This window comes from Cherax quadricarinatus, chromosome 25 (genome assembly GCF_038502225.1).
Source record: "Cherax quadricarinatus isolate ZL_2023a chromosome 25, ASM3850222v1, whole genome shotgun sequence".
NCBI lineage: Eukaryota > Metazoa > Arthropoda > Malacostraca > Decapoda > Parastacidae > Cherax > Cherax quadricarinatus.
In genome coordinates, this window is record NC_091316.1 from 42,614,959 (window position 1) to 42,642,367 (window position 27,409).

The 27,409-nt window shown below is 40.0% G+C and overlaps 1 protein-coding gene across 1 annotated transcript in view; it reads right to left on the reverse strand.

The window, feature by feature from the left end:
* Positions 1-476: 476 nt before the first annotated feature.
* The window catches only part of LOC138853212 (zinc finger protein 252-like), a 35,896-nt gene continuing 8,963 nt past the window's right edge, over positions 477-27,409 (reverse strand). Inside the window, exon 2 of the mRNA XM_070088713.1 lies at positions 477-2,135. Within this exon, the coding sequence (XP_069944814.1) occupies positions 477-1,634 (1,158 nt within the window). The 5' untranslated portion in view covers positions 1,635-2,135. The remainder of the gene's footprint in view (positions 2,136-27,409) is intronic.

Consider the following 27,409-nt stretch of genomic DNA (forward strand, 5'->3'; position numbering starts at 1 on the left):
TGAAAATATGAGGTGGAGGGTATTCATATCTGATCCAAGGAAGGTGAGAGATAACTCTAACTCCTTGGAATGAGAGCATATTACCAGCATTAAGACAATCATTCTTGTAGATGAATGGTTCAGAGAACCGACATGTTGATAAATTAGACACATGTGCAACTCTTGGGTATCTTTATTGAGGAAACGTTTCGCCACACAGTGGCTTCATCAGTCCATACGTAGGAGAAACTTGAAGAATAGGAGGAGAATGAGGTAATCAGTCCCTCAACCTTGAGTCGATGTGTTCAGTCCATCAATCTATTCAAGATTGATGGACTGAACACATCGACTCAAGGTTGAGGGACTGATTACCTCATTCTCCTCCTGTTCTTCAAGTTTCTCCTACGTATGGACTGATGAAGCCACTGTGTGGCGAAACGTTTCCTCAATAAAGATACCCAAGAGTTGCACATGTGTCTAATTTATCACAATCATTCTTAAAAGGAATTTTCTAATGAATGAACTCTCACGTGTCGCATTAGGGATGACCTTCGTGAAAAGTCTTTTAGACAATCAGAACATTGATATGGTTTTTCTTGTGAATGAACACTCATGTGTTGTATAAGGGATGATCTATCTATAAAGCCTTTTAGACATTCAGAACATTGATATGGTTTTACTTGTGAATGAACTCTCATGTGTCGTATTAGATATGATCTCTGTGAAAAGCCTTTTAGACATTCAGAACATTGATATGGTTTTACTTGTGAATGAACTCTCATGTGTTGTATTAGATATGATCTCTGTGAAAAGTCTTTTAGACATTCAGAACACTGATATGGTTTTTCTTGAGAATGAATTCTCGTGTGATGTATTAGATGTGATCTATTTGAAAAGTCTTTTAGACATTCAGAACACTGAAATGGTTTTTCTTGAGAATGAACTCTCACGTGTTGCATTAGGGATGATCTCTGTGAAAAGTCTTTTAGACATTCAGAACATTGATATGGTTTTTCTTGAGAATGAATTCTCATGTGGTGTACTAGGGATGATTTCCATGAAAAGTCTTTTAGACATTCAGAACATTGATATGGTGTTACTTGTGAATGAACTCTCATGTGTTGTATTAGACTTGATTTCTGTGAAAAGTCTTTTAGACATTCAGAACACTGATATGGTTTTTCTTGTGAATGAATTCTCATGTGACGTATTAGGGATGATCTGCGTGAAAAGTTTTTTAGACATTCAGCACACTGATATGGTTTTTCTTGAGAATGAATTCTCATGTGTTGTATTAGATTTGATCTCTTTGAAAAGTCTTTTAGACATTCAGCACACTGATATGGTTTTTCTTGTGAATGAACTCTCATGTGTCGTATTAGATTTGATCTCTTTGAAAAGTCTTTTAGACATTCAGAACACTGATATGGTTTTTCTTGTGAATGAACTCTCATGTGTTGTTCTAGGGATGATCTCTCTGAAAAGTGTTTTAAACATTCAGAACACTGATATGGTTTTTCTTGAGAATGAACTCTAGTGAGTTCCATTAGATGTGATTTATGTAAAAAATCTTTTAGACATTCAGAACACTGATAAGTTTGTTTCCTTGAAGGAACTCTAATGTATTGTGTCTTATTGTTTGTCTGAAAAGTCATTTAAGTCCTTAACACCTTCACTACTGTGACTCCGAAAATTAAAAGGGCTGAGTGTGTCACAAATTTTCAAATCGTAAGGAATGTTTTTCTCAAGTTATGACACCACAAATGCAACATCTGATGGAAATTATTCAGACACAACTATATGCATCAGCAATTTGACACATTTTACATCCTATTTTAACCCATTTCAGTAATTAAGTTGATCCAGTTCCTAGCCAACATACCTACTGCTTTATCAATTATGCACATGAAACAAACCATTCAATTATTTTAAGGTAATTTGACTAATTTTACAAATTCAAAAAAAAATCTAATATAAAAACAGAGTTCAAAATAAAGAGAGGGTAACTTTCCCAAGCAGCTGGATCTGTTAGACAGAAATTATTGGAGAAACCAGAAGTGACAATCGTGCAGTGCCAAAGTCTGGAGATGACCAAGAACATGAAGCCTCCAAGTTGTCTCAGATTCTCTCTCTCTCTTCAGGTTGAAACATTGCCTCTGAAACACAAATATTAGAATAGTGATGGTTATGCACTGATTATGTTAGGGAGCTGACTTTTACTACCAGGTGAAGAGAGAGTAATGATGAGAATGAACTGGAGGTGGAGGACTGTATTATGATAATAGTTGAGTATAGATTAGTGATGATGGTGGATGAACATTAATAATACCGTAGGAGAACAGATTAATGTAGATGATGAAAAACATTGTAAACATTCCACTCACTAAAACAATTTTGCCTCAGTTCAGTATGTCCACTGTGGCTTCTACTATATAATACCATAAATCTCTGAGTACTGAAACATAACAATCCCAATAATTGAAGCAGACCTACTGAAAACATGTAAAAAACATGTAGGGGCTAGGGAGGATCCTACCCTTCTTTAGGGAAACTGCCAAAAATCAAATATGTCTGCCACTTTGAGCTCTCTTTCAAACTACTTCCAGATTGAAACCAACCAAAATCTTCTCCTTTTCACTAGGAAGTCTTCCATTCCATCAATTGACACCAAGAAACAACAAGTAAAACAAAATAAACAACCCTAGAAATTCACTACAGCGTTGCTATATTAAACCAAATACAAGGTGAGTGCTTTGTTTTCTTGGGTACACTGTGCACACTCACTGTCCTGACTAGTGGCGGCCCATCAACAAATAGAACAGCATAATAAACGCTATTAAATTAATAATTTTTAAAATAAAACTAAATTTAAATGATAAACATTTGCATACACATATCCGGAGAGGCACAGATTTTTCCTGTAATATATTTGGCAGTTTCAAATTATTTTAGCGTAAGGTTGATGAAGTCATATGTCTGGCAGTGAGCATCTGCGTTGACTGCAGCTCTGCAGCTCCTATGGATGAGCTGCCACTGGTCCTGACTCAGTCTCTCAACTCAGGTGCACTGCGTAGGAACTACAAACCTCTAACACACAGTACATCAGCAAGATCACAACTCTAGAACATAAACTAAACACGCTGGAACAATTAAGCAAAACCCACACTCAGTCTGTGGACACCATCAACAGTCTGAAAGATCTAGTTACCCAGCTAAACACCAACAACATAGAAGAGAGATCATGAATGGATCTCCAACTTGCAGATGTCATAAACAACTTCCAAGACCATAATGACCAGCAACAGCTGTCTGATGCTGTTGTAGTTAACAGCTACCATCTCCCACCTAGTCACCCAAGAGACATGTATGGAGGCCACCCTACAGCTTATCAAGGACCACCTTCACCTAAACATACATAGTGATGAAGTAAAAGAGTGAAAACTGATGGGCCACCAAGCAGGAAAAAGCACTTCTATTAAAATTCAACACCAGCTTGCAAAGAAATAACCTGTTAAAAACATCCATATCCATGAAATCTGAGGTAAATGTTAATGAGTGCCTCACCAAAACAAGGAAAAACCACCTTTATTGACTAGGAAAATTATGCCACAACCAAAAAATCCATCACTGTGTTGTGAGGGATGGTAAAATTGCAGTTAGGAAGGAGCACACTGGGAAGAGATACTTCATCTCCACAGAATTTGAACTAAAAAAATTCCTTAGTGAGGCTGTGTTAACCGACTCAGAAGAAAGTGCAGTTTATACCCATTGTCCATGAATAGTGTTATGAATTACTCAGTAACTGTTAAATACTGCTTTAAAATTTATTCCTTAACCCTATCAGGGTTTCGGCCGTACTAGTACGGCTTACGCACCAGGGTTTTTGACGTACTAGTACACATAAATTCTAGCGCCCTCAAATCTAGTGAGAGAAAGCTGGTAGGCCTACATATCAAAGAAGGGGTCTATGTGGTCACTGTGCGCAGTATAAAAAAAATCCTGCAGCACACAGTGTGTAATGAAAAAAAAAAAAACTTTGACCGTGTTTTTGGATTAAAACAGTGACTTTGTACTGTACTTTCGTATGGTATTTATTGTTGTATTCTAGTTTTCTTGATCTCATTCTATAGAATGGAAGACATACTACAGAAATTGAGATGATTTTGACTGATTTTATAATGAAAAGTACCTTGAAATTGAGCTAAAAGTAGCAGAAATGTTCGATTTTTACCAAAGTTCAAAAGTAAACAAATCATGCTAAGCGTCCAATACACGTCAACTGGTGAATTTAATATTTTTTCACAAGTGTGCCAATATTATTTATACCATATTTTACACTAATGCAGTTGTTTGCATAACAGTAAATCTTCTATTTTTTGTAAGAATAAAAATTCAAAGTGGAAAGCAAAAGAATGTAAGAGGGGCATTGGGGCATGACTAATGAACAGAGGAAATGTCATTTTAGTGCCAGGAATGTCTTTCATGTTTATTCTGAACCCTATTTGGAAATTGGCATCTTTTGAAATTTGTATGAAATTGGCAAAATTGCTAAATTCTGACCACTGTATTGGATAGTTGAAATCGGTAAATGGGTGGTTTCTTGCACTCATTCGATAGAAAAAATGGAATTCTAGCGAAAGTTATTATTTTTGTCGACTAGTACAGTAGAATTGGCCGAAAATAGGGCTCAAAGTGGGCAAAATTGCCGATGCATAAACATCGTCGAGACCGCTAACTTCGCGAGAGCATAATTCCGTAAGTTTTCCATCAAATTTCATACTTTTGGTGTCATTATGATCGGGAAAAGATTGTGGCCCGGTGGCCTGGTGGCTAAAGCTCCCGCTTCACACACGGAGGGCCCGGGTTCGATTCCCAGCGGGTGGAAACATTTCGACACCTGTTGTCCTGTTCACCTAGCAGTAAATAAGTACCTGGGTGTTAGTCGACTGGTGTGGGTCACATCCTGGGGGACAATATTAACCCTTTGACTGCTTCGGCTGTATATGTATGTCTTACGAGCCACCGTGTTTGACGTATATATAGTCGAAAATTCTAGAGGCTTCAAATCAAGTAGGAGAAAGCTGGTGGGCCCGCATATGAGAGAGTGGGTCTGTGTGGTCGGTGTGCACCATATAAAAAATCCTGCATCACGCAGTGCATAATGAGAAAAAAACTGACCGTGTTTTTGGATTAAAATGTCGACATTGTGGTGTATTTTCGTATAGTATTTGTGGTTGTAGTCTCGTTTTCTTGGTCTCATTTGATAGAATGGGAAACATATTATAGAAATGGAGGTGATTTTGATTGATTTTACTATGAAAAGAGCCTTGAAATGGAGCTCAAAGTAGGGAAAATGTTTGATTTTTGCCGATGTTCAAAAGTAAAATGATGTCGTTGTCCATTAAATGTCCAACTAGATATTCTAATGTGCAATCATGAATGGGTTGACATTATTTATACAATTATTACAATATTGCAGTGGTCTGCATAACAGTGGAACTTCTATTTTTTGTTTGAATAAAAATTCAAAATGGAAAGCAAGAGTAATATCGGAGGGGCCTGGAGACGTGACTGATGAACAAGGAAAATGTTATTTTGGAGCCAGAAATGTCTGCATTGTTCATTCTGGACCCTATTTTGAAATTGGCATGTTTTTTAATTTTCGTGAAATTGGCCAAATTGCAAATTTCTGACCACATTATTGGGTAGTTGTAATCGGTAAATGGGCAGTTTCTTGTACTCAGTCGATAGAACAAATGGAGTTCTAAAGAAATAGCTACGAGTTTGATCGACTGGAGCAATGGAATTAGCCGAAAATAGGGCTCAAAGTAGGCGAAGTCGCAGATTCGTAAATATTGCCAAGGTTGCTAACTTCACGAGAGCATAATTCCTTAAGTTTTCCAACAAATTTTGTTCTTTTGCTGTCATTACCATCGGCAAAAGATTCTCCATCATTTCATAGGATTTTTTTTTCGACACCAGGAAACACCTCAGGATTTGGGGTTGCGACAGTCAAGGGGTTAAAATGTAAATATTTATTATTTATAAATTAAAATGTAAATATTTATTATTTATAAATTAAAATGTAAATATTTATTATTTATAAATTACATACATTGTTTAAGTGTAAATAGTGGTGATGGCTTCTGCTGCCACCTCCACCACCATTAACATGTACGGCTTCTCTCAGTGGCCTTTTTAAACCCAGCAACAACACCACCACCACTTACTCCTCACATACATTATAACATATTTTATACTTTCTAGAGAATATATCATATTTCTATGTCATTAATATTGCTAATTATGTCATATTAGATGAATTTTGATAGATAAATAAGCCATAGAGATGATATTAGCGTCATATTGAAGCATAATAAACTCGTCTTCCTCTCGCCTCCTACTTGTCTTCCAAACACCAACAAGAGTCAATAAAGGTAGGTGTGATGTTAAATGTTCATTTATCCTGCAGCACACAGTGCACGAGAGAAAAAAATACCGAGACCGTAATTTTCAATTAAAACAGCGACTTTGCAGTGTTTTTTCGTATGTTTTTTATAGTTGTATTTGCAATTTCTTGGTCTCATTTGATAGAATGGAAGATGATTTTAACTGGTTTTAATAATGGAAATGATTTTAATGATTTTAACTGGTTTTAATAATGGAAATGGGTTGAAACTGAGCTCAAAATAGCAGAGATGTTAAATTTTTGCCGATGTTCAAGAGTAAACAAATGATCCCACACATCTAATACACACCAGCTGGTGGGTCTAACATACGTTTACAAATGTGGTGATATTATTTATAAAATTATTACAGTATTACATAACAGTAAATCTTCTATTTTTTGGTTTGAATAAAAATTCATTATGTGAATAAAAAATTAAAATGGAATTCATTTGTAATGCCTGAAAACGTAACTAATGAACAGAGGAAATGTTAGTTTAGTTCCAGGAATGCCGGCATTGTTTATTCTGGATTCTATTTTGAACTTTGCATTAAATTGGCCAAATTACCAATTTCTGACCACTTTATTTTGTAGTTGAAACAGTTGACTGGCGATTTCTTGTGCTCAATTGATAGAATAGAAGTAATACTAGTGAAACAGCTAAGAATTTGGTTGACTAGAGTAATATAATTGGCATAAAATGGGAGTCAAAGTCAGTAAAATCACTGATTTCTTAACCCTTTGACTGCCACAGGCCCCTTTCTGAAACTCTCATTCTATGTCGCAAAATATTTAAAAAAAAAAAAAATTCTTACCAAAATGTTAGGATTATTTTACCGAGTGTTTTAAGCCTAAAAAATTTTTTTGCCATCAGTACTTACCGAGATACAGAGGTGCAAAGTTGGCACAAAATGATCGATGTATGGCAACAGCGGCGAATGCCGCACACCCGGTATTCTTTTATTTACTCCAGTTCGAAGGTTTCTTGTATTTTCCAATATTTTTCTTTTCTAAGTAACTTATGTGGCCTGTGAGACCAAAGTAAGGTGCATTGTTCAAATATACACTCATTGTTTACAACACAATAACTGAACAAATATTATCACTATTAGTTTGTGTATAAAACTTTTTTACACAAACAAACAATACAAAACATTGTTTATTACTACTGTCCCATAATATATATACATATGTACAGTCACTGAACACTTTCCTAGAACTGCTGCAGCTTGTGGAACTCTTTGAAACATGGGTATATGCATAGTGGCATTTGACACTCCTCACACATAAAACGAGTGTCTCTGCGTGTTTGTGGGAGTTTTGTGGTATGTCAAAATACAAAACGCCTCATCTGAGCATTTTTCTTGAAAGCAGTAGGAGGCAGTTGTATGGGTAGTGATCACTAGGCCTCAAACAAGATTGCGTGTGTTGGTAATTTCGTGGGCGCTGGTCTACTGCAGGTGTTGCTCCTTGGTACTTGGCGATTATTTGTCTGATAACTGACAAACAAAATTCACCATATTTTGGTTTTTGTTGGTCCTCAACTTGTATATGTTATAAGCATTTAGCATGGAAATATCAACAAGATGGAAAAAAAGTTTTATATACCACTTATAACAATCAGCAAACCCAATCTGCATGTCACATTTGTCCATTAAGCGCATATTGAGGTTGTAGTCCATGACAGCGGCAGGTTTTAGAATGGGTTCATTGGTCTCTCTACTGTGCCTGCCAGTATGTGCCACTTCGTTTCAGTGAACTGATGTCAACAATGTGACATCACGTTTGTCATACCACCGAAATGCCATGATGTCATTGGCAGCAAAGGCTTGCACCTCACCTCTGCGAGTGCCAGTGTCGAGCCTTAGCATATGTTTAGGATTACCACGCACTGTGCCACACACGTCTGTCAGGTTCACTCACAAGAAATCACTGAGTATGGGGCTTGTGTACCAGTTATCAGTAAATAATATAAGCCCCTTACCAAGATATGGTTCCATTATTGTTCGAACCACATCATCAGAGATACCCAATAACTTCCTGGTATCTCTCAATGTATTACTGCCAGTGTACACAATGATATCCAAAACGAGACCACTTTTGCAATGACACAGTACAGTGGAACCTCAAAAATCGAACTTAATCCATTCCAGGAGCTAGTTCTAAATTCGAAAAGTCTGAAATTTGAAGCAATATTTCCCATAAGAAATAATGGAAATGCAATTAATCCATTCCAGAAACCCAAAAATATTCACACAAAAAATACATTTTATAGAGATTAATTACAGTTTTACATACAACAAATACGTACTATAGTTTTTAATTATGTATAATAATACATATAAAATAACATTTTTACTTACCTTTATTGAAGATTGTTGATGGCATCTGGAAGATAGGGAGGAGGAGAGAGGGAGTTGGGGTTAGTGTTTGGAAGGTGAATCCCCCTCCATGAGGACTTCAGGTAAAGTCCTCTCTGGGGTTACTTCCCTTCTCTATCTTTTAATGCCACTAGGACCAGCTTGCGAGTCACTGGACCCCTGTCTCACAAAATAACTGTCCACACTCCTCTGTTTCTGGCACCTCTTTAACATTTCCCTAAAATAGGACATGGTTCTGTCACTGAACTTGTTGCAAAGATGGCTTGTTTCAGCTTGCTCAGGGTGGTACTTCTGCACAAACATTTGGACATCATTCCACTTGGCACAAATCTCCTTAATCTTTGAAGAAGGCACCTCATCCACTCCCTATATTAACACCTTTCGCAACATCAGCTTCCTTGATTTGTTCTTTCTTTGACAGGATAGAACCGATGGTCGACTTGTTTTACCCATACATCCTGGCAAGCTCAACAAGTCTCACACCACTCTCATACTTCTGTATTATTTCCTTCTTCACATCTATGGTGTTTCTCACTTTCTTTACCACAGGGGTACCACTAGCAAGTTTCTTTGGGCCCATGGCAGCTTACTTCACAGTCCCACAAGCACTAAACACAACGAAATAATCGTAAAATGCGTGAATGAGAGCACAGGTTAGTGTTCACTCAAGCATAAACAAAGCTAGACTGCTCACGGCACCTGCGCGGGGACGCGGACAGAGCGGGCGGTAGACAGGTCCCATACCCGGCCATGCGAAAATAGGGGCGCGTTCGATAATAGGGACACAGTTTGTCCGAAAAAATGGTCCTATTTTCGAAACGTTCAATATGTGATACGTTCAATTTTTGAGGTTCCACTGTACAAATAACTTTATACCAAAGCGTTTCCTCTTGCTTGGTATGTTTTTGCTTGAATGAGAGTTTTCCTTTGAATAAAGTCAAAGACTCGTCAATGACAAGCTTTCTGAAAGGATAAAAATACATGCAACACTTTTGTTTCAGGTACATAAACACATTTCTGATCTTATATAACCTGTCAATACTGTCAGACCTTGTTTTGTCTGAAAAGTGTAACATATGTAACAGTATCAAGAAACGATTCATGCCTATGATGTCACTAAAACTTGAGGTTGAAATCAGGCGTTCTGTTGCCCAGTACGTGGGGACAGTGTGCTTATATACATGTGGCATAAGCATTATTGTGGCAAAAAACAGGTACATCTCTGTCACAGTTGTGTCCTTCCACTGGTGTAGCCATGATCTTGGTGAGAGAATTTCATTTGCCATGGTGTACTCAAAGTATGTGTTGGTTTCCCTGACAATAATGTCCATCAGAGGTTCATCGAAGAGTAACTGAAAGCATTCCAGTTCAGTAGCATTGCTCCCAAGTGTACATGATGGCTGTATTCCACTTTGTTTCACCAAAGTCATGGGGACTGGGAACAAACTTGTCACCTTCCTGCCAATCCCAGATATGGTCTGCTGGTGGGTTCTGGATATTGAAATGTGGTTGTGCAGGTTGTGGGGTTGGGTGAGGCTGGTCATGCAGAGTCAGCAGTGTGGGTAGTAGCGTGGCCAGCTGCTGGTGCAACATGACTCATGCCACCATCACTATCACCACCACCACCTGCTGCCTCACTCACATCATTCATACCCATCGTAACAATATCGTCATCTTCACTATCAGGCCGTGGTGTAGGGCCATGGGATGTGCTCCGAGATTTACTCCTTCCCCTTGGAACAGCATATGAAACACTACCAGACCGCATGCTATGTCGTATTTACAGCCGCTTCACTGGGGAATATTCATCCTCACTGTCACAACTAAAACTGCTTTCAGTAACTTTGAAATCACTATCGCTTTCACTGCTCACATCTGAGTCTTGTACATGGGCAAATAGTTTCCTCTTTTGTCCTGGTACAGGTGAACATGAATGAGCCGGCCCAGCACCAGAGGTGGAAGGTCGTGGGTCATCTGGGTTTTCATCACTAATTACGTTATCCTGGGCACTTTTTTCGGTCACACCCCATTGAAAACCATGGAATTCACTTTCACTGACACTTTCATCGCTGTTAGAGCTATCACTTGGGAACAAAAGACCTCCAATCCAGTGAGGAGTGAGGAACTTCTTACTGCGAGGCATGGTGAAAATAGACTACCAAGATGGTGTTCCCACAATGCACCACTGAGTCCCAGATTTTTTTCCACAGGGTCCACACCCACCACTCAGACCCATTCTCTCTCATGTAGGCCTACTAGCTTTCTCCCGCTCGATTTGAAGCCATACAAATACATCAGAAACAGTGGTGCATAAGACATATATATATGACATAAACAGTCAAAGGGTTAAATATAGCTGACACATCAAAATTCGCGAGAGCATAATTTCGTCAATTTTCCATCAAATTTCGTACTTTTTGTTTTATTACCTTCAGAAAAAGATTCTCTACCATTTCATAAGAAAAAATAACAAAATTATTTTTTGAAAATTCTTGGACACTGGTGTGCACTTTGAAATTTGGCATTTGGACCCAGAAAGGGTTGTAATAAAATTGGTAGAATTACCGACAATATGTAAAGTAAAAGGACACAAGTGCAACTAATGTGACATTTTTATTGTGGCAACGTTTTGCTCTCCAGGAGCTTTGTCAGGCTGTTACCATGTATGAAGTTGTGTCTGTTGCGATTGCTGTGAGCACTAAGAAGGGTGTCCAAATAACATCTGCATGAAATGTCCATTATGTTGCAGTGTCCAACAGATTGTAATAAAGTTGGTAGAATTACCGACTATATGTAAAGTAAAAGGACACAAGTGCAACTAATGTGACATTTTTATTGTGGCAACGTTTCACTCTCCAGGAGCTTTGTTAAGCCATAACGGCTTGACAAAGCTCCTGGAGAGCGAAACGTTGCCACAATAAAAGTGTCACATTAGTTGCACTTGTGTCCTTTTACTGAAAGGGTTAATAGGTCACTATTTTTTATTACTAATCATACAATTTGCTTATGGTGTTATTACTTGCCTAAATATTGTGCTTTACGTCAAATCTTACTATTTAAATTTTATTTAAGACCTTTTTTTACTATCTTTTAACTTTATACTTTTTGTATTATTATTATTACTTGTTTAGTATCTGTGCAATCTATAGAATAGTTCTTCTGCTGCCTACACTTTGTACTGCTTGTATAAGCTCTCATATCACATCCAGTGCAATATTAATACAGTGGTACCTTGAGTTATGAGTAGCTCCCAACTCGAACAATTATGTAAATGTATTTTTGTAAATGGTTTTGTAAGTGTATTTTTGGGGGTCTGAAATGCATTAATCTAATTTTCATTATTCCTTATGGAAACAAATTCGTTCGGTATCGGCACTCGAACAGCCTTCTGGAGTGAATTAAGTTTGTAACTCGAGGTACCACTGTAGTTATCTTTATATTATTTATACACTGTTAAACTTGCGTTAGTCATATAGTTGCAAACATCAACCCTGACATTATTAATAATAATAATAATAATAATAATAATAATAATAATAATAATAATATCTTTATTTACTACAAGTACATGTACATGTACATGGTATACAGGCCTAGCTGACATCAATCACATACTACTGTATAGAAAGCCCCTTGTTATGCTGAGCATTTTGGGCAAATTAGGTCAGTGTCCCAGGATGCGACCCACACCAGTCGACTAACACCCAGGTACCCATTTTACTGATGGGGAACATAGACAACATTTGTAAAAAAACGCATCCAAAGTTCCTACCCTGGCTGGAAATCTAACCCTGGTCCATGCCATGTGAAGCGAGATCCTAACAACAATTGCCTTTATTACACTGCTAGTCAGGCTAAGACACTACTCAGTTCCAGCAGTAACATAATTGTATTCAATCATAATGTCAGATCACTAAGCAAGCACTATGAAGACTTTCAGGCACTACTGAATTATCTAAATGTCAGTATGTTTATCATTATTCTCACTGAAACACGGCTAAAACATGATGCTACAAACATCTATTCCATACCTGGCTACACATCAAAACACAATTGTAGGCCAGATCAATTAATAGGTGGAACAGCTATATACTACTCTGATGAACTAGAGTGTATAAATTCTACTTGCACAAGGGATGAGCATGATGAATAAACCTTTGCTAAATTTAAATCCAAAGACCTTACAAAATCTTTAACAGTTGGAGCAATTTACAGAGTTCCTCACTTCAATATTTACTCTTTTAGTGAAACACTAAGAAACATAATAACTAGTGCCAAAATGAATAAACACCACCTAAAACTTACAGGGGACTTCAACATAAATCTCATCCATGACCATGACTCACAAGTGACTGAATTCACAAACGATATGAACAGCTGCTTACTTATTATTTTTATTTTTTTTTATTAACACACTGGCCGATTCCCACCAAGGCAGGGAGGCTCGAAAAAGAAAAACTTTCACCATCATTCACTCCATCACTGTCTTGCCAGAAGGGTGCTTTACACTACAGTTTTTAAACTGCAACATTAACACCCCTCCTTCAGAGTGCCGGCACTGTACTTCCCATCTCCAGGACTCAAGACCGGCCTGCCAGTTTCCCTGAATCCCTTCATAAATGTTACTTTGCTCACACTCCAACAGCATGTCAAGTATTAAAAACCATTTGTCTCCATTCACTCCTATCAAACACGCACACCTCTGTGCACTTGCTCTCCCTCTGTGGGCACCTAGCTCCCTTGCAGTGTTCCCCTTCCTTTGCATTTGACTGGCTCGTCCTCCTTATTCCCCACTTCTACCACTACCACTACTACTACCTCTTCTATTACTACTACTACTACTGATGAAATTAAGACAAATGTGCGGCATCTGGGTGTCTTTGTTGTGGACATTTCGCCATCCAGTGGCTGGCTGGATGGCGAGACGTCTACGATAGAGATACCCGGGGGTTGCGCATGTGTCTTAATTTCATCTTGTCGGTATTATATACCATTCTTGTACTACTACTACTACTACCACTTCTTCCTGCCTATATATAGCCGTCCTGCTCCACTTCTGGTTAGTGTGACTTTGTAAATGGTCCAAGTCGGACTGAAACATCGTCGTAAGCTTCTGTCTTTTATGTGTGGGTTATTTGTGTATCATTCCAGTCACGGTATTGTGCCTTTTTTGTTATATAGGTATAGTTAGTTTAGGTGTTGTCTAAGTATTGAGCTAGAATGAGCTAAAGTACAACTAGCTATAAACTTATAATATAAAATACAAATGAAAATGGCACTTGTAATTGCACTAGGGTCTGATATAGGTTGTTAACAAGATCAAGAGTATAACTAGATTTAAATTGACAAAATAAAATTCACAAATTAAAGTACCAAAAGAATAATAAGTAAAAAATAACAATGGCAATGACTTGGTTATAATATCATAGTAAGATGGTAGACAGGTGCACAGGTACAAAGGATAATATAAAGGTTGGAGTTGAATATACAAACTTGAAAATTTGGCAACAAAATGTTATGAAAAGTATAAAATAATGATTAATGTGAAAAAATAAAATTGACTGGTAGTAAATATAGTGTTTAATAAAATTTTAGTAAGTAATAATGATTAAAAAAAAAAAAAGATTAATTAGCAAAAAAAAAAAAAAAAAGTGAAAAAGTAATGTTTATTTCAAGTATTAAATTTTAAGAACAGTTATTTGGATTCAATATTGCACTGGTAGTTATACTAGAGGTTATTTGGCAGTACAAAGTATTTAAGAGTACTCTAAGATAGTAAATGTGGTATTAAAACAGGTTATGGTAATTAGACAAGTAATGGTAATTAAATGGTGTCAAAAATGTTAAGAGTAAATTGTACTGATAGTAAAAATGGTAATTAATTATTAATTTTAGTAAGTAATATCAATTAATAGTATTTAAAAAAATATGAGGTAGTAATATGGACAGAGAAAGTATCAACTCAGCTAATATTTAAGCAAACAATAGTAAATAAGAAAATTACATAAGGAGACTTATGCTTACTAGTATAATCACAAAATGAGGTAGTTGATTATTTAATTACTAAAAGATTGTACTATGAAATTTGAACAATAATGGAGCAAAACATACACTACACTACGTAGGCTTTTAGGTTGGACATTGTTTAGTTATTCTCTGTAAGATTAGTATCCTTGAGAAATCGTGATAGATCATTCTCATTCGTGATTATGTACAGTTGACCTACATTCGTTTTCCTAACTAGAATTTTCCCATCCCATGTGAAGCATTGGTGTATTGTGTCATTATTCTCCTGCTTAAGTTTTCTGACTCTGTACAGGAGGTTCTGACGTTTTTTGGTAAGACACTCGTTTATGTATACCTCTTTCTTTACTTTAATAGGTGCAATTATTAAGTCTTTTTTCCTGTCATGTGAGTCGAATCTAAGCATAACACTTTTTCTACCATGGGATCCTAGAGTTATGGGGCTATGGGACCCAACATGTATTTATGTATCTGTAAGTTACTCTGGGATACCTAATTATATTGAATTGATGGGAACTCAGCTCTAAATGTCATAAGGGTAGATCACTCTTATGGCTGAAAGGCAGCTGAGTCAAGCCTGTTTTTCTCATAATAGGTTATACTATAGACACACAAACACACAATTTAAATAAGTAGTTTATAAAGTTGTAATTCTTTTTGTAAAAGCAAAATTGAGGTGTGGTAGAATTGTGGTAATAAGAGAATTGTGCTTGGCAACAGTCTTTTGTTTTGGTGGGAGGAGCTTAGCTAGGCTCCTCCTCCTCTCTCTCTCTCTCTGTGTTGCTGGACTTCAACCTGGCAGGATCTCTGGGTCTTTCTTCTATTTTTTGGGGCATTATGTGTGCTCCAGGGGTGAGTTTTTATAACTTAAGTTGTGGCCACCATACCCAGGGTGACTAAAGTGTGTCAAAACACTGGTTAACCCAGGATTAGTCATGAAGAGAGAAGGGCAAAGTTGCTGAGATGCACCATGTGGGAGAACAGCTAAGGAGTGTGTAGATTTTTGTTTTGAATATGTGAGGCTGTAATTGTATATTCTGTACATATCTATTTAGAATACAGTTATATTTTTATAGTTGTAGTTTACATAACCTGTGAAGAGGGCTGGTGAAAGGACATCAGAGACACTGAGGATGATCAGTCATGATGTAAGTATTACATCTAGACAGATTAGGCCATTAAGTAGAAAGCTACCCCACACTAGATCATATAGCGAGAACCTTACTATCAAAGTAATAAGAGAAACCAACGTAACACCTAGTAACCTGGCTTCCTTTATTTCTGACTCTGGTACTGTAACTTTTGTTTGGTCCTTTATGATCTGGAGAGTAATTTCTTTACTGTTCGTTTGGTTCATATCACTGGGAAAAAGTAGACTGTTAATTATTACTGCATCTGATAGTTTATCTTGTTCAGTTTTATCTTCTTGGAGAGCAAAGAAGTCACTGAACTGGTTATCTAAGTTGTTCTTCCATTCTTTTACTGCTTCTTCAACCTTTGTATTAAGAGATATTATTTGTTCTGCATGGCTATCTATGACTGTTTTGATGGTCTTGCCATAGTTAGTCATTCCTGGTGTTGATAACTTTTGTTCAAGACTGAGGATTTTGTTCTCGAGTTGTGTCATCCTGGTGTCTTGTTTTGTTAGCATCTCTCAAAGATTCATATTTTCAATAACTAAGGTGGAGATGCATGACTTTAGGGTATCTGGATCGTTGGTCATACCTGAGAGACTACTTGGTAGGTTGAATCCGAGGAAGAGAGGGGAGGATGGGCTGGTGGCAGCCATGTTTGTTGTTATTGTTGTGATGCTGCTTTGAGCGGTGGTGAGAGGGGTGGTAGCTGGGCCGGCGTCCTCCTGGCTACACTTGTTGAATAGTTAATTTTTTGGTGTTTTCTTGCTGGCCTTGGTGCTGTTTCCTCTGAGATTGCGCCTCATAATACTACAGGAATTGTTGTAGTTAAGAAGAAGTTGTAGTTATACAAAGCTTAGGGTTACGTTGTTCGGCTGGCAGCGGGGTGTTGCTTTGGGTTTGAGGGCAGTCTTCCTTTGATCTCTATTATTTTCGATTTGTAGGTTTCACTGTTGGTAATCTTTGGTCATTCTGGGTGCTATGTTGGGTATTGCAGTTTTGCTTGTAACTAGGTCATCATAGGAGCATTGGTGGCTCTGATAGTTGGAGAAAAGTATGGAGCTTGTAGGTTGCTGCTGTTGCTGCCGCTGCCGTATTAATAACGGCAGAATCACTGGAGTGGTTGACACATCGTCAGTGTGGCTTTGTTTATGCTGGAGTAAGCATTAGTCTCGGTGCTCTTCCAAACATTTCACAATAATTCATTGTGTTTGGTGCTTGTAGATTGAGTGCGACTGGAGTGGTAGAGGCAGTGGTTGAGGAAGCGGTTGAGGCAGTGGGTGAGGCAGTGGGTGAGGCAGTGGGTGAGGCAGTGGGTGAGGCAGTGGGTGAGGCAGCAGTTGAGGCAGTGGGTGAGGCAGTGGTTGAGGCAGTGGTTGAGGCAGCAGTTGAGGCAGTGGGTGAGGCAGTGGGTGAGGCAGTGGTCGAGGCAGTGGTATTTAATAACATACATGTTATTATTAATAATAATAATAATAATAATAATAATAATAATAATACATGTTATTAGTAATATGTATTATTATTATTTATAACCTGTTATTAACCCTTTGAATGTTTCAGGCCCCTCTCTGAAACTATCATTCTATGTCGCAAAATACAGTGGACCCCAGGTTAACGATATTTTTTCACTCCAGAAGTATGTTCAGGTGCCAGTACTGACCGAATTTGTTGCCATAAGGAATATTGTGAAGTAGATTAGTCCATCTCAAACCCCCAAACATACACGTACAAACGCACTTACATAAATACACTTACATAATTGGTCGCATTTGGAGGTGATCGTTATGCGGGGGTCCACTGTATTCAAAAAAAAAAAATTATTTTTTCTTATGAAAATGTTAGGAATATTTTTAGTAGTGTTTTAAGCCTAAAAAATTTTTTTGCCATCAGTACTTACCGAGATATAGAGCTGCAAAGTTTGCAGAAAGTGATGTGCATATGGCAACAGCGGCGACTGCCGCCCACCCGGTATTCTTTTTACTCTAATTCAAAGGTTTCTTGCATTTTTCAATATTTTTCTGTTCCAGGTAACTTATGTGGCCTGTGAGACCAATGTAAGGTGCATTCTTCAAATATACTCTCATTGTTTACAACACAATAACAGAACAAACTTTATCATTATTAGTTTGTGTATACACTTTGTTTACACAAACAAACAATACAAAACAATGTTTATTACTATTGTTCCATAATATATATACATATGTACAGTCACTAAACACGTTCCTAGAACTGCTGCAGCTTGTGGAACTCTTTGAAACATGGGTATATGCAGAGGGGCACTTCACACTCCTCACACATAAAACGAGTGTCTCTGCGTGTTTGTGGGCATTTTGTGGTATGCATACATACATAACACCTCTTCTGAGCATTTTTCTTGGCAGTAGTAGGAGGCAGTTGTATGGGGTAGTGATCACCAGGCCTCATACGAGATGACGTCTGTGGGCGCTGGTCTATTGCAGGAGTTGCTCCTTGGTACTTTGCAATTATTTGTCTGATTACTGACAGGCAAAATTCACCATATTTTGGTGTTTTCTTGGTCTTCAACTTGTATATGTTATAAGCATTTAGCATAGAGATATCAGCAAGATGGAAAAAAGTTTTATATAACACTTATAACTCTTGCGTACACAGTCTGCAAACCCAATCTGCATGTCACATTTGTCCACTAAGCGCATATTGAGGTTGTAGTCCATGACAGCTGCAGGCTTTAGAATGGGTTCATTGGTCTCTCTGTTGTCCCTGCCACTGGGTACCATTTCGTTTCTGTGAATTGATGTCAACAATGTGACATCACGTTTGTCATGCCACTGAAATGCCATGATGTCATTGGCAGCAAAGGCTTGCACCTCACCTCTGCGAGTGCCAGCATTGAACCTTGGCATATGTTTACAATTACCATGCACTGTGCCACACACGTCTGTCAAGTTCACTCGCAAGAAATCACTGAGTAAGGGGCTTGTGTACCAGTTATCAGTAAATAACATATGCCCCTTACCAAGATATGGTTCCATCATTGTTCGAACCACATCACCAGAGATACCCAATAACTTAATGGTATCTCTCAAAGTATTACTGCCAGTGTACACAATGATATCCAAAACTAGACCACTTCTGCAATCACACAGTACAAATAGCTTTATACCAAAGCGTTTCCTCTTGCTTGGTATATATTGCTTGAATGAGAGTCTTCCTTTGAATAAAATCAAGGACTCATCAATAACAAGCTTCCTGAAGGGATAAAAATACATGCAGCACTTTTGTTTCAGGTACATAAACACATTTCTGATCTTATATAACCTGTCGCTTCTGTCAGGCCTGGTTTTGTCTGAAAAGTGTAACATACGTAACAGTATCAGGAAACGATTGACACCTATAATGTCACTAAAACCTGGAGTTGAAGTCAGGCGTTCTGTTGCCCAGTATGTGGTGACAGTGTGCTTATACACATGTGGCATAAGCATTATTGTGGCAAAAAACAGGTACATCTCTGCCACAGTTGTCTCCTTCCACTTGTGTAGCCGTGATTTTGGTGAGAGAATTGTATTTGCCATGGTGTAATTACAGTATGTGTTTGTTTCCCTGACAATGATGTCCATCAGGGGTTCATCGAAGAATAACTCAAAGCAGTCCAGTTCACTGGCATTGTTCCCAAGTGGACAAGATGGCTTTATTCCACTTTGTGTTTCATCAAAGTCATGGGGACTGGGAACAAACTCGTCACTGTCCTGCCAATCCCAGATGTGGTCTGCTGGTGGGGTCTGGATATTGTACCATGGTTGTGGTTGTGCAGGTTGTGGTTGTACAGGTTGTGGTGGTGCAGGTTGTGGGAGTGTGGGGTAGGGTGAGGCTGGTTGTTGTGCTGAGTCAGCAGCGTGGGTAGTAGCGTGGCCCGCTGATGGTGCCACATGGGCCGTGCCACCCTCACTATCACCACCACTGCCTCCTCCCTCACTGTCATCATTCATACCCATCGTTACGATATCGTCATCTTCACTATCAGGTCGTGGTGTAGGGCCACGGGATGTGCTCCCAGAGTTTCTCCTTCCCCTTGGAACAACATATGAAACACTACCAGACCGCATGCTACATCGTACATACTGCCGCTTCACTGGGGAATATTCACTCTCACTGTCACTAGAACTGCTTTCAATGACCTTGAAATCACTATCACTATCACTGCTATCATCTGGGTGTTGTACACAACCAAATAGTTTCCTCTTTCGTCCTGGTACAGGCGAACGTGAATGTGAACAAGCCGGCACAGCACCAGAGGTGGAAGGTTGTGGGTCATCTGGGTTTTCATCACTAATTACGTTATCCTGGGCACTTTTTCTGGTAACACTCACTTCAAAACCCTGGAATTCACTGTCACTGACATTTTCATCGCTGTTAGAGCTATCACTTGGGAACAAAAGACCTCTAATCCGCCGAGGAGTGAGGAACTTCTTACCGAGAGGCATGGTGAAAATGGACTAACAACATGGCGTTCCCACAATGCACCGCTGGGTCCCAGATTTTTTTCACAGGGTGCACACCGACCACTGAGACCCATTCTCTCTCGTGTAGGCCTACCAGGCCTTTGGCGCTTGATTTGAAGCCGCTAGAATTTGTGCGTATAAATACGTCAGAAACATTGGCTCATAGGAGGTATTTATACGTCAGAAACAGTCAAAGGGTTAAATACCACTGCCTCAACTGCTGCCTCTACCATTGCCTCAACCGCTGCCTCTACCAGTGCCTCAACCACTGCCTCTACCAGTGCCTCAACCACTGCCTCACCCACTACCTCAACCACTGCCTCACCCACTGCCTCACCCACTGCCTCAACCACTGCCTCAACCATTGTTTCACCCACTGCCTCACCCACTGCCTCATGCACTGCCTCTACCATTGCTTCAACCACTGCCTCACCCACTGCCTCACCCACTGCCTCAACCACTGCCTCTACCATTGCCTCAACCACTGCCTCACCCACTGCCTCAACCGCTGCCTCACCCACTGCCTCAACCGCTTCCCCAACCACTGCCTCTACCACTCCAGTCACGCTCAATCTACAAGCACCAAACACAATGAATTATTGTGAAATGTTTAGAAGAGCACAGAGGCTAATGCTCACTCCAGCATAAACAAAGCCACACTGACGATGTGCCAACCACTCCTTCATATTTTTGTACAATTTCCTTCTTCAATTCTATCGTATTTATTATTATTTTAATTTATTATTATTATTATTATTAGTATTATTATTACTACTACAACTATTGTTATTATTAGCAGTAGCAGAAATGTTTGATTCTTTGCTGTGTTCAAGAGTCAACACATGATGTCACCGTCTAATACCTGTCAGAATAGTCATTCCAAAATGCAGTCATGAATGGGTTTACATTATTTATACTGTAGTTTAACAGTAAATAATGGACAAAACACTCACCACACTGGTAGGAGGGCTGGCTGCCAGTTGGGGGGGGTCAGAGGGAAGGTAGTAGGGACTCGCAGAGGTCGAGGAAGTGGAGGCAGTGGTGGAGGCAGTGGTATTTAATAACATACCTGTTATTAAATCATAACATGTATGTATTTAGTACAATTTATGACGTTTTCATGTATTTTATTATTGTTCATGGTTCAACAAGTTAAGGAAGAAGTATTGTATTATATTTCCCAACAATATATTAGGGCACCAAACATTCGCGATTTTTCAACATTCGCAAGGCTCTTGATCCCCTAACCCTCGCGAATGTTGAGGGAGACCTGTATATATGTATGTACAATCACTGGACACTTTGCTAGAACTGCTGCAGCTTGTGGAATTCTTTGAAACATGGGTGTATGCACAATGGTGTTTTACACTCCTCACATAAAACGAATGTCTGTGTTTTTGTGGGCATTTTGTGGTATGTGCACAGACATAATACCTCTTCTGAGCATTTTTCTTGAAAGCAGTAGCAGGCAGTGGTATGGGGTAGTGATCACCAGGCTTCAGACGAGAGTGCATGTGTTGGTAATTTCGTGGGTGCTGGTCAATTGCAATTGTTGTTCCTTGGTACTTGAATATTATTTGCCTGATGACTGACAAACAAAATTCACCATATTTGGGTTTCTTGTTGGTCTTCAATTTATACATATTATAAGCATTCAGCATGAAAATGTTAAGAAGATGGAAAAAGAGTTTTATGTGCCACTTATGAGCACAATCAGCAAACCCAATCTGCAAGTCACATTTGTCCACTAACCACATACTGAGGTTCTAATCCATCACAGCTGCAGGTTTTACAATGGGTTCATTGGTCTCTCTATTCTGCTTGCTACTGTCTATCATGTCAATAAACTGATGTCAACAGTGTGACATCACATTTGTCATACCACCAAAATGCCATGATGTCATTGGCAGCAAACACCTGAACATCACCTCTACGAGTGCCAGCGTTGAACCTGGGCATATGTTTACAATTTCCACGCACTGTGCCACACACATCTGTCATGTTCACTTGCAAGAAATCACTGAGTGAGGGGCTTGTGTACCAGTTGTCAGTATATAAAATATGCCCCTTACCAAGATATGGTTCCATCATTGTTCTAACCATATCACCTGAGATACCCAGTAACTTCCTGGTATCTTGCAATGTTTTACTGACAGTTTACCTGGAGTTTACCTGGAGAGAGTTCCGGGGGTCAACGCCCCCGCGGCCCGGTCTGTGACCAGGCCTCCTGGTGGATCAGCGCCTGATCAACCAGGCTGTTGCTGCTGGCTGCACGCAAACCAACGTACGAGCCACAGCCCGGCTGATCAGGAACTGACTTTAGGTGCTTGTCCAGTGCCAGCTTGAAGACTGCCAGGGGTCTGTTGGTAATCCCCCTTATGTGTGCTGGGAGGCAGTTGAACAGTCTCGGGCCCCTGACACTTATTGTATGGTCTCTTAACGTGCTAGTGACACCCCCGCTTTTCATTGGGGGGATGGTGCATCGTCTGCCAAGTCTTTTGCTTTTGTAGTGAGTGATTTTCGTGTGTGACAGTGTACACAATTATATCCAAAACCAGACAACTCTTGCAATCACACAGTGCAAATAACTTTATACCAAAGTGTTTCCTCTTGCTTGGTATGTACTGCTTGAATAAGAGTCTGCCTTTGAACAAAATCAAAGACTCACCAATAACAAGCTTCCTGAAGGAATAAACATACAGTGGTCCCTCGATAATCGTCGTTCTCGGGAATCATAGATTTCGGAAATCATAGGGATATTTTCGTATAAACATGGGCTCGCTAATCGTAGGTTGACTCGCGAATAGTAGGTCGTCCGGGGCGCGTACGCACGGTGTGAGCCGAGGCAGCCTCCCTACCCAGCCAGTGTGGCATTGTTTACCAGTGAGCGAAGGTCCCCTCACTTGCTCCTATGAAATATTTCATAATATTCCACTTATTTTAGTGCTTGCAAGTACAAAATAAGCTACCATGGCTCCAAAAAAAGCTCCTAGTGCCAAGCCTGTGGTAAAGAAGGTGAGAAATACAATTGAATTTAAGAAAAACATCACTGAACAATACGAAAGTGGCACAAGTGCGGCCAAACTGGCCAGGATGTATAAGAAACCCTACACAACCATATGTTCCATCGTGGCCAAGAAAGAGGAAATCAAGGATGCTGTTGTTGCAAAGGGGGTAAATTTTTTTTTTTTTTATTATCACACTGGCCGATTCCCACCAAGGCAGGGTGGCCTGAAAAAGAAAAACTTTCACCATCATTCACTCCATCACTGTCTTGCCAGAAGGGTGCTTTACACTACAGTTTTTAAACTGCAACATTAACACCCCTCCTTCAGAGTGCAGGCACTGTACTTCCCATCTCCAGGACTCAAGTCCGGCCTGCCGGTTTCCCTGAATCCCTTCATAAATGTTACTTTGCTCACACTCCAACAGCACGTCAAGTATTAAAAACCATTTGTCTCCATTCACTCCTATCAAACACGCTCACGCATGCCTGCTGGAAGTCCAAGCCCCTCGCACACAAAACCTCCTTTACCCCCTCCCTCCAACCCTTCCTAGGCCGACCCCTACCCCGCCTTCCTTCCACTACAGACTGATACACTCTTGAAGTCATTCTGTTTCGCTCCATTCTCTCTACATGTCCGAACCACCTCAACAACCCTTCCTCAGCCCTCTGGACAACAGTTTTGGTAATCCCGCACCTCCTCCTAACTTCCAAACTACGAATTCTCTGCATTATATTCACACCACACATTGCCCTCAGACATGACATCTCCACTGCCTCCAGCCTTCTCCTTGCTGCAACATTCATCACCCACGCTTCACACCTATATAAGAGCGTTGGTAAAACTATACTCTCATACATTCCCCTCTTTGCCTCCAAGGACAAAGTTCTTTGTCTCCACAGACTCCTAAGTGCACCACTCACTCTTTTTCCCTCATCAATTCTATGATTCACCTCATCTTTCATAGACCCATCCGCTGACACGTCCACTCCCAAATATCTGAATACGTTCACCTCCTCCATACTCTCTCCCTCCAATCTGATATTCAATCTTTCATCACCTAATCTTTTTGTTATCCTCATAACCTTACTCTTTCCTGTATTCACCTTTAATTTTCTTCTTTTGCACACCCTTCCAAATTCATCCACCAATCTCTGCAACTTCTCTTCAGAATCTCCCAAGAGCTGACAAAAATGAGATCACCAGTACTCGAAGATGTTGAGAAGTTATTATTGGTGTGGATAAATGAGAAACAATTAGCAGGAGATACTCTTATGACTTCAATTATTTGTGAAAAGGCTAGGCAGTTGCACAACGATCTGGCAAAGAAATTGCCTGCAAATAGTGATGTGAGTGAATTTAAGGCCAGCAAAGGTTGGTTTGAGAGATTTAAGAACCGTACTGGCATACACAGTCTGGTAAGGCATGGTGAGGCTGCCAGTTCGGACCACAAGGCGGCTGAAAAATATGTGCATGAATTCCAGGAGTACATAGAGGCCGAAGGACTGAAACCTGAACAAGTGTTCAGTTGTGACAAAACAGGCCTCTTTTGGAAGGAAATGCCAAAGAGGACCTTCATTACACAGGAGGAAAAGGCAATGCCAGGACACAAGCCTATGAAAGACAGGCTGACACTCATGTTCTGTGCTAATGCTAGTGAGGATTTCAAAGTGAAGCCATTGCTAGCGTACCATTCTGAAAATCCCAGAATGTTCAGGAAAAACAATGTTATGAAGAGTAAATTGTGTGTGTTTTGGAAATCTAATAGTAAGGCATGGGTTACGAGGGAAATTTTTGTCGAGTGGTTCAATGAAGTGTTTGGCCCTAGTGTGAAGAATTACCTCCTGGAAAAGAAATTGGATCTCAAGTGCCTGCTAGTAATGAACAATGCACCTGCTCATCCTCCAAACTTGGATGACCTAATTTTCGAGGAGTTTGGGCTCATCACAGTAAAGTTCTTGCCCCCGAATACCACTCCTCTCCTCCAGCCCATGGACCAGCAGGTCATTGCAAACTTTAAAAAACTCTACACCAAAGCCATGTTTCAAAGGTGCTTGACTGTGACCACAGACACTCACTTGACCCTAAGAGAATTTTGGAGAGAACACTTCAGCATCCTCCATTGCATAACCCTTATAGGTATGGCTTGGGAGGGAGCGACTGGAGTTACCTGGAGAGAGTTCCGGGGGTCAACGCCCCCGCGGCCCGGTCTGAGACCAGGCCTCCTGGTGGATCACAGCCTGATCAACCAGGCTGTTGCTGCTGGCTGCACGCAAACCAACATACGAGCTACAGCCCGGCTGATCCGGAACTGACTTTAGGTGCTTGTCCAGTGCCAGCTTGAAGACTGCCAGGGGTCTGTTGGTAATCCCCCTTATGTGTGCTGGGAGGCAGTTGAACAGTCTCGGGCCCCTGACACTTATTGTATGGTCTCTTAACGTGCTAGTGACACCCCTGCTTTTCATTGGGGGGATGGTGCATCGTCTGCCAAGTCTTTTGCTTTCGTAATGAGTGATTTTCGTGTGCAAGTTCGGTACTAGTCCCTCTAGGATTTTCCAGGTGTATATAATCATGTATCTCTCCCTCCTGCGTTCCAGGGAATACAGGTTTAGGAACCTCAAGCGCTCCCAATAATTGAGGTGTTTTATCTCCGTTATGCGTGCCGTGAAAGTTCTCTGTACATTTTCTAGGTCGGCAATTTCACCTGCCTTGAAAGGTGCTGTTAGTGTGCAGCAATATTCCAGCCTAGATAGAACAAGTGACCTGAAGAGTGTCATCATGGGCTTGGCCTCCCTAGTTTTGAAGGTTCTCATTATCCATCCTGTCATTTTTCTAGCAGATGCGATTGATACAATGTTATGGTCCTTGAAGGTGAGATCCTCCGACATGATCACTCCCAGGTCTTTGACGTTGGTGTTTCGCTCTATTTTGTGGCCAGAATTTGTTTTGTACTCTGATGACGATTTAATTTCCTCATGTTTACCATATCTGAGTAATTGAAATTTCTCATCGTTGAACTTCATATTGTTTTCTGCAGCCCACTGAAAGATTTGGTTGATGTCTGCCTGGAGCTTTGCAGTGTCTGCAATGGAAGACACTGTCATGCAGATTCGGGTGTCATCTGCAAAGGAAGACACGGTGCTGTGGCTGACATCCTTGTCTATGTCGGATATAAGGATGAGGAACAAGATGGGAGCGAGTACTGTGCCTTGTGGAACAGAGCTTTTCACCGTAGCTGCCTCGGACTTTACTCTGTTGACGACTACTCTCTGTGTTCTGTTAGTGAGGAAATTATAGATCCATCGACCGACTTTTCCTGTTATTCCTTTAGCACGCATTTTGTGCGCTATTACGCCATGGTCACACTTGTCGAAGGCTTTTGCAAAGTCTGTATATATTACATCTGCATTCTTTTTGTCTTCTAGTGCATTTAGGACCTTGTCGTAGTGGTCCAATAGTTGAGACAGACAGGAGCGACCTGTTCTAAACCCATGTTGCCCTGGGTTGTGTAACTGATGGGTTTCTAGATGCGTGGTGATCTTGCTTCTTAGGACCCTTTCAAAGATTTTTATGATATGGGATGTTAGTGCTATTGGTCTGTAGTTCTTTGCTGTTGCTTTACTGCCCCCTTTGTGGAGTGGGGCTATGTCTGTTGTTTTTAGTAACTGTGGGACGACCCCCGTGTCCATGCTCCCTCTCCATAGGATGGAAAAGGCTCGTGATAGGGGCTTCTTGCAGTTCTTGATGAACACAGAGTTCCATGAGTCTGGCCCTGGGGCAGAGTGCATGGGCATGTCATTTATCGCCTGTTCGAAGTCATTTGGCGTCAGGACTTGGAACTCTGCTTGGAGAAAATTGTGGCCAGATTGTGTTGACAAGAAGGATTTTGAAGGGTTTGGGACTGACCCTGATGAGCCTATGTCTGTTGTTAAATCAGTTGTGGAACTGGGGAGTT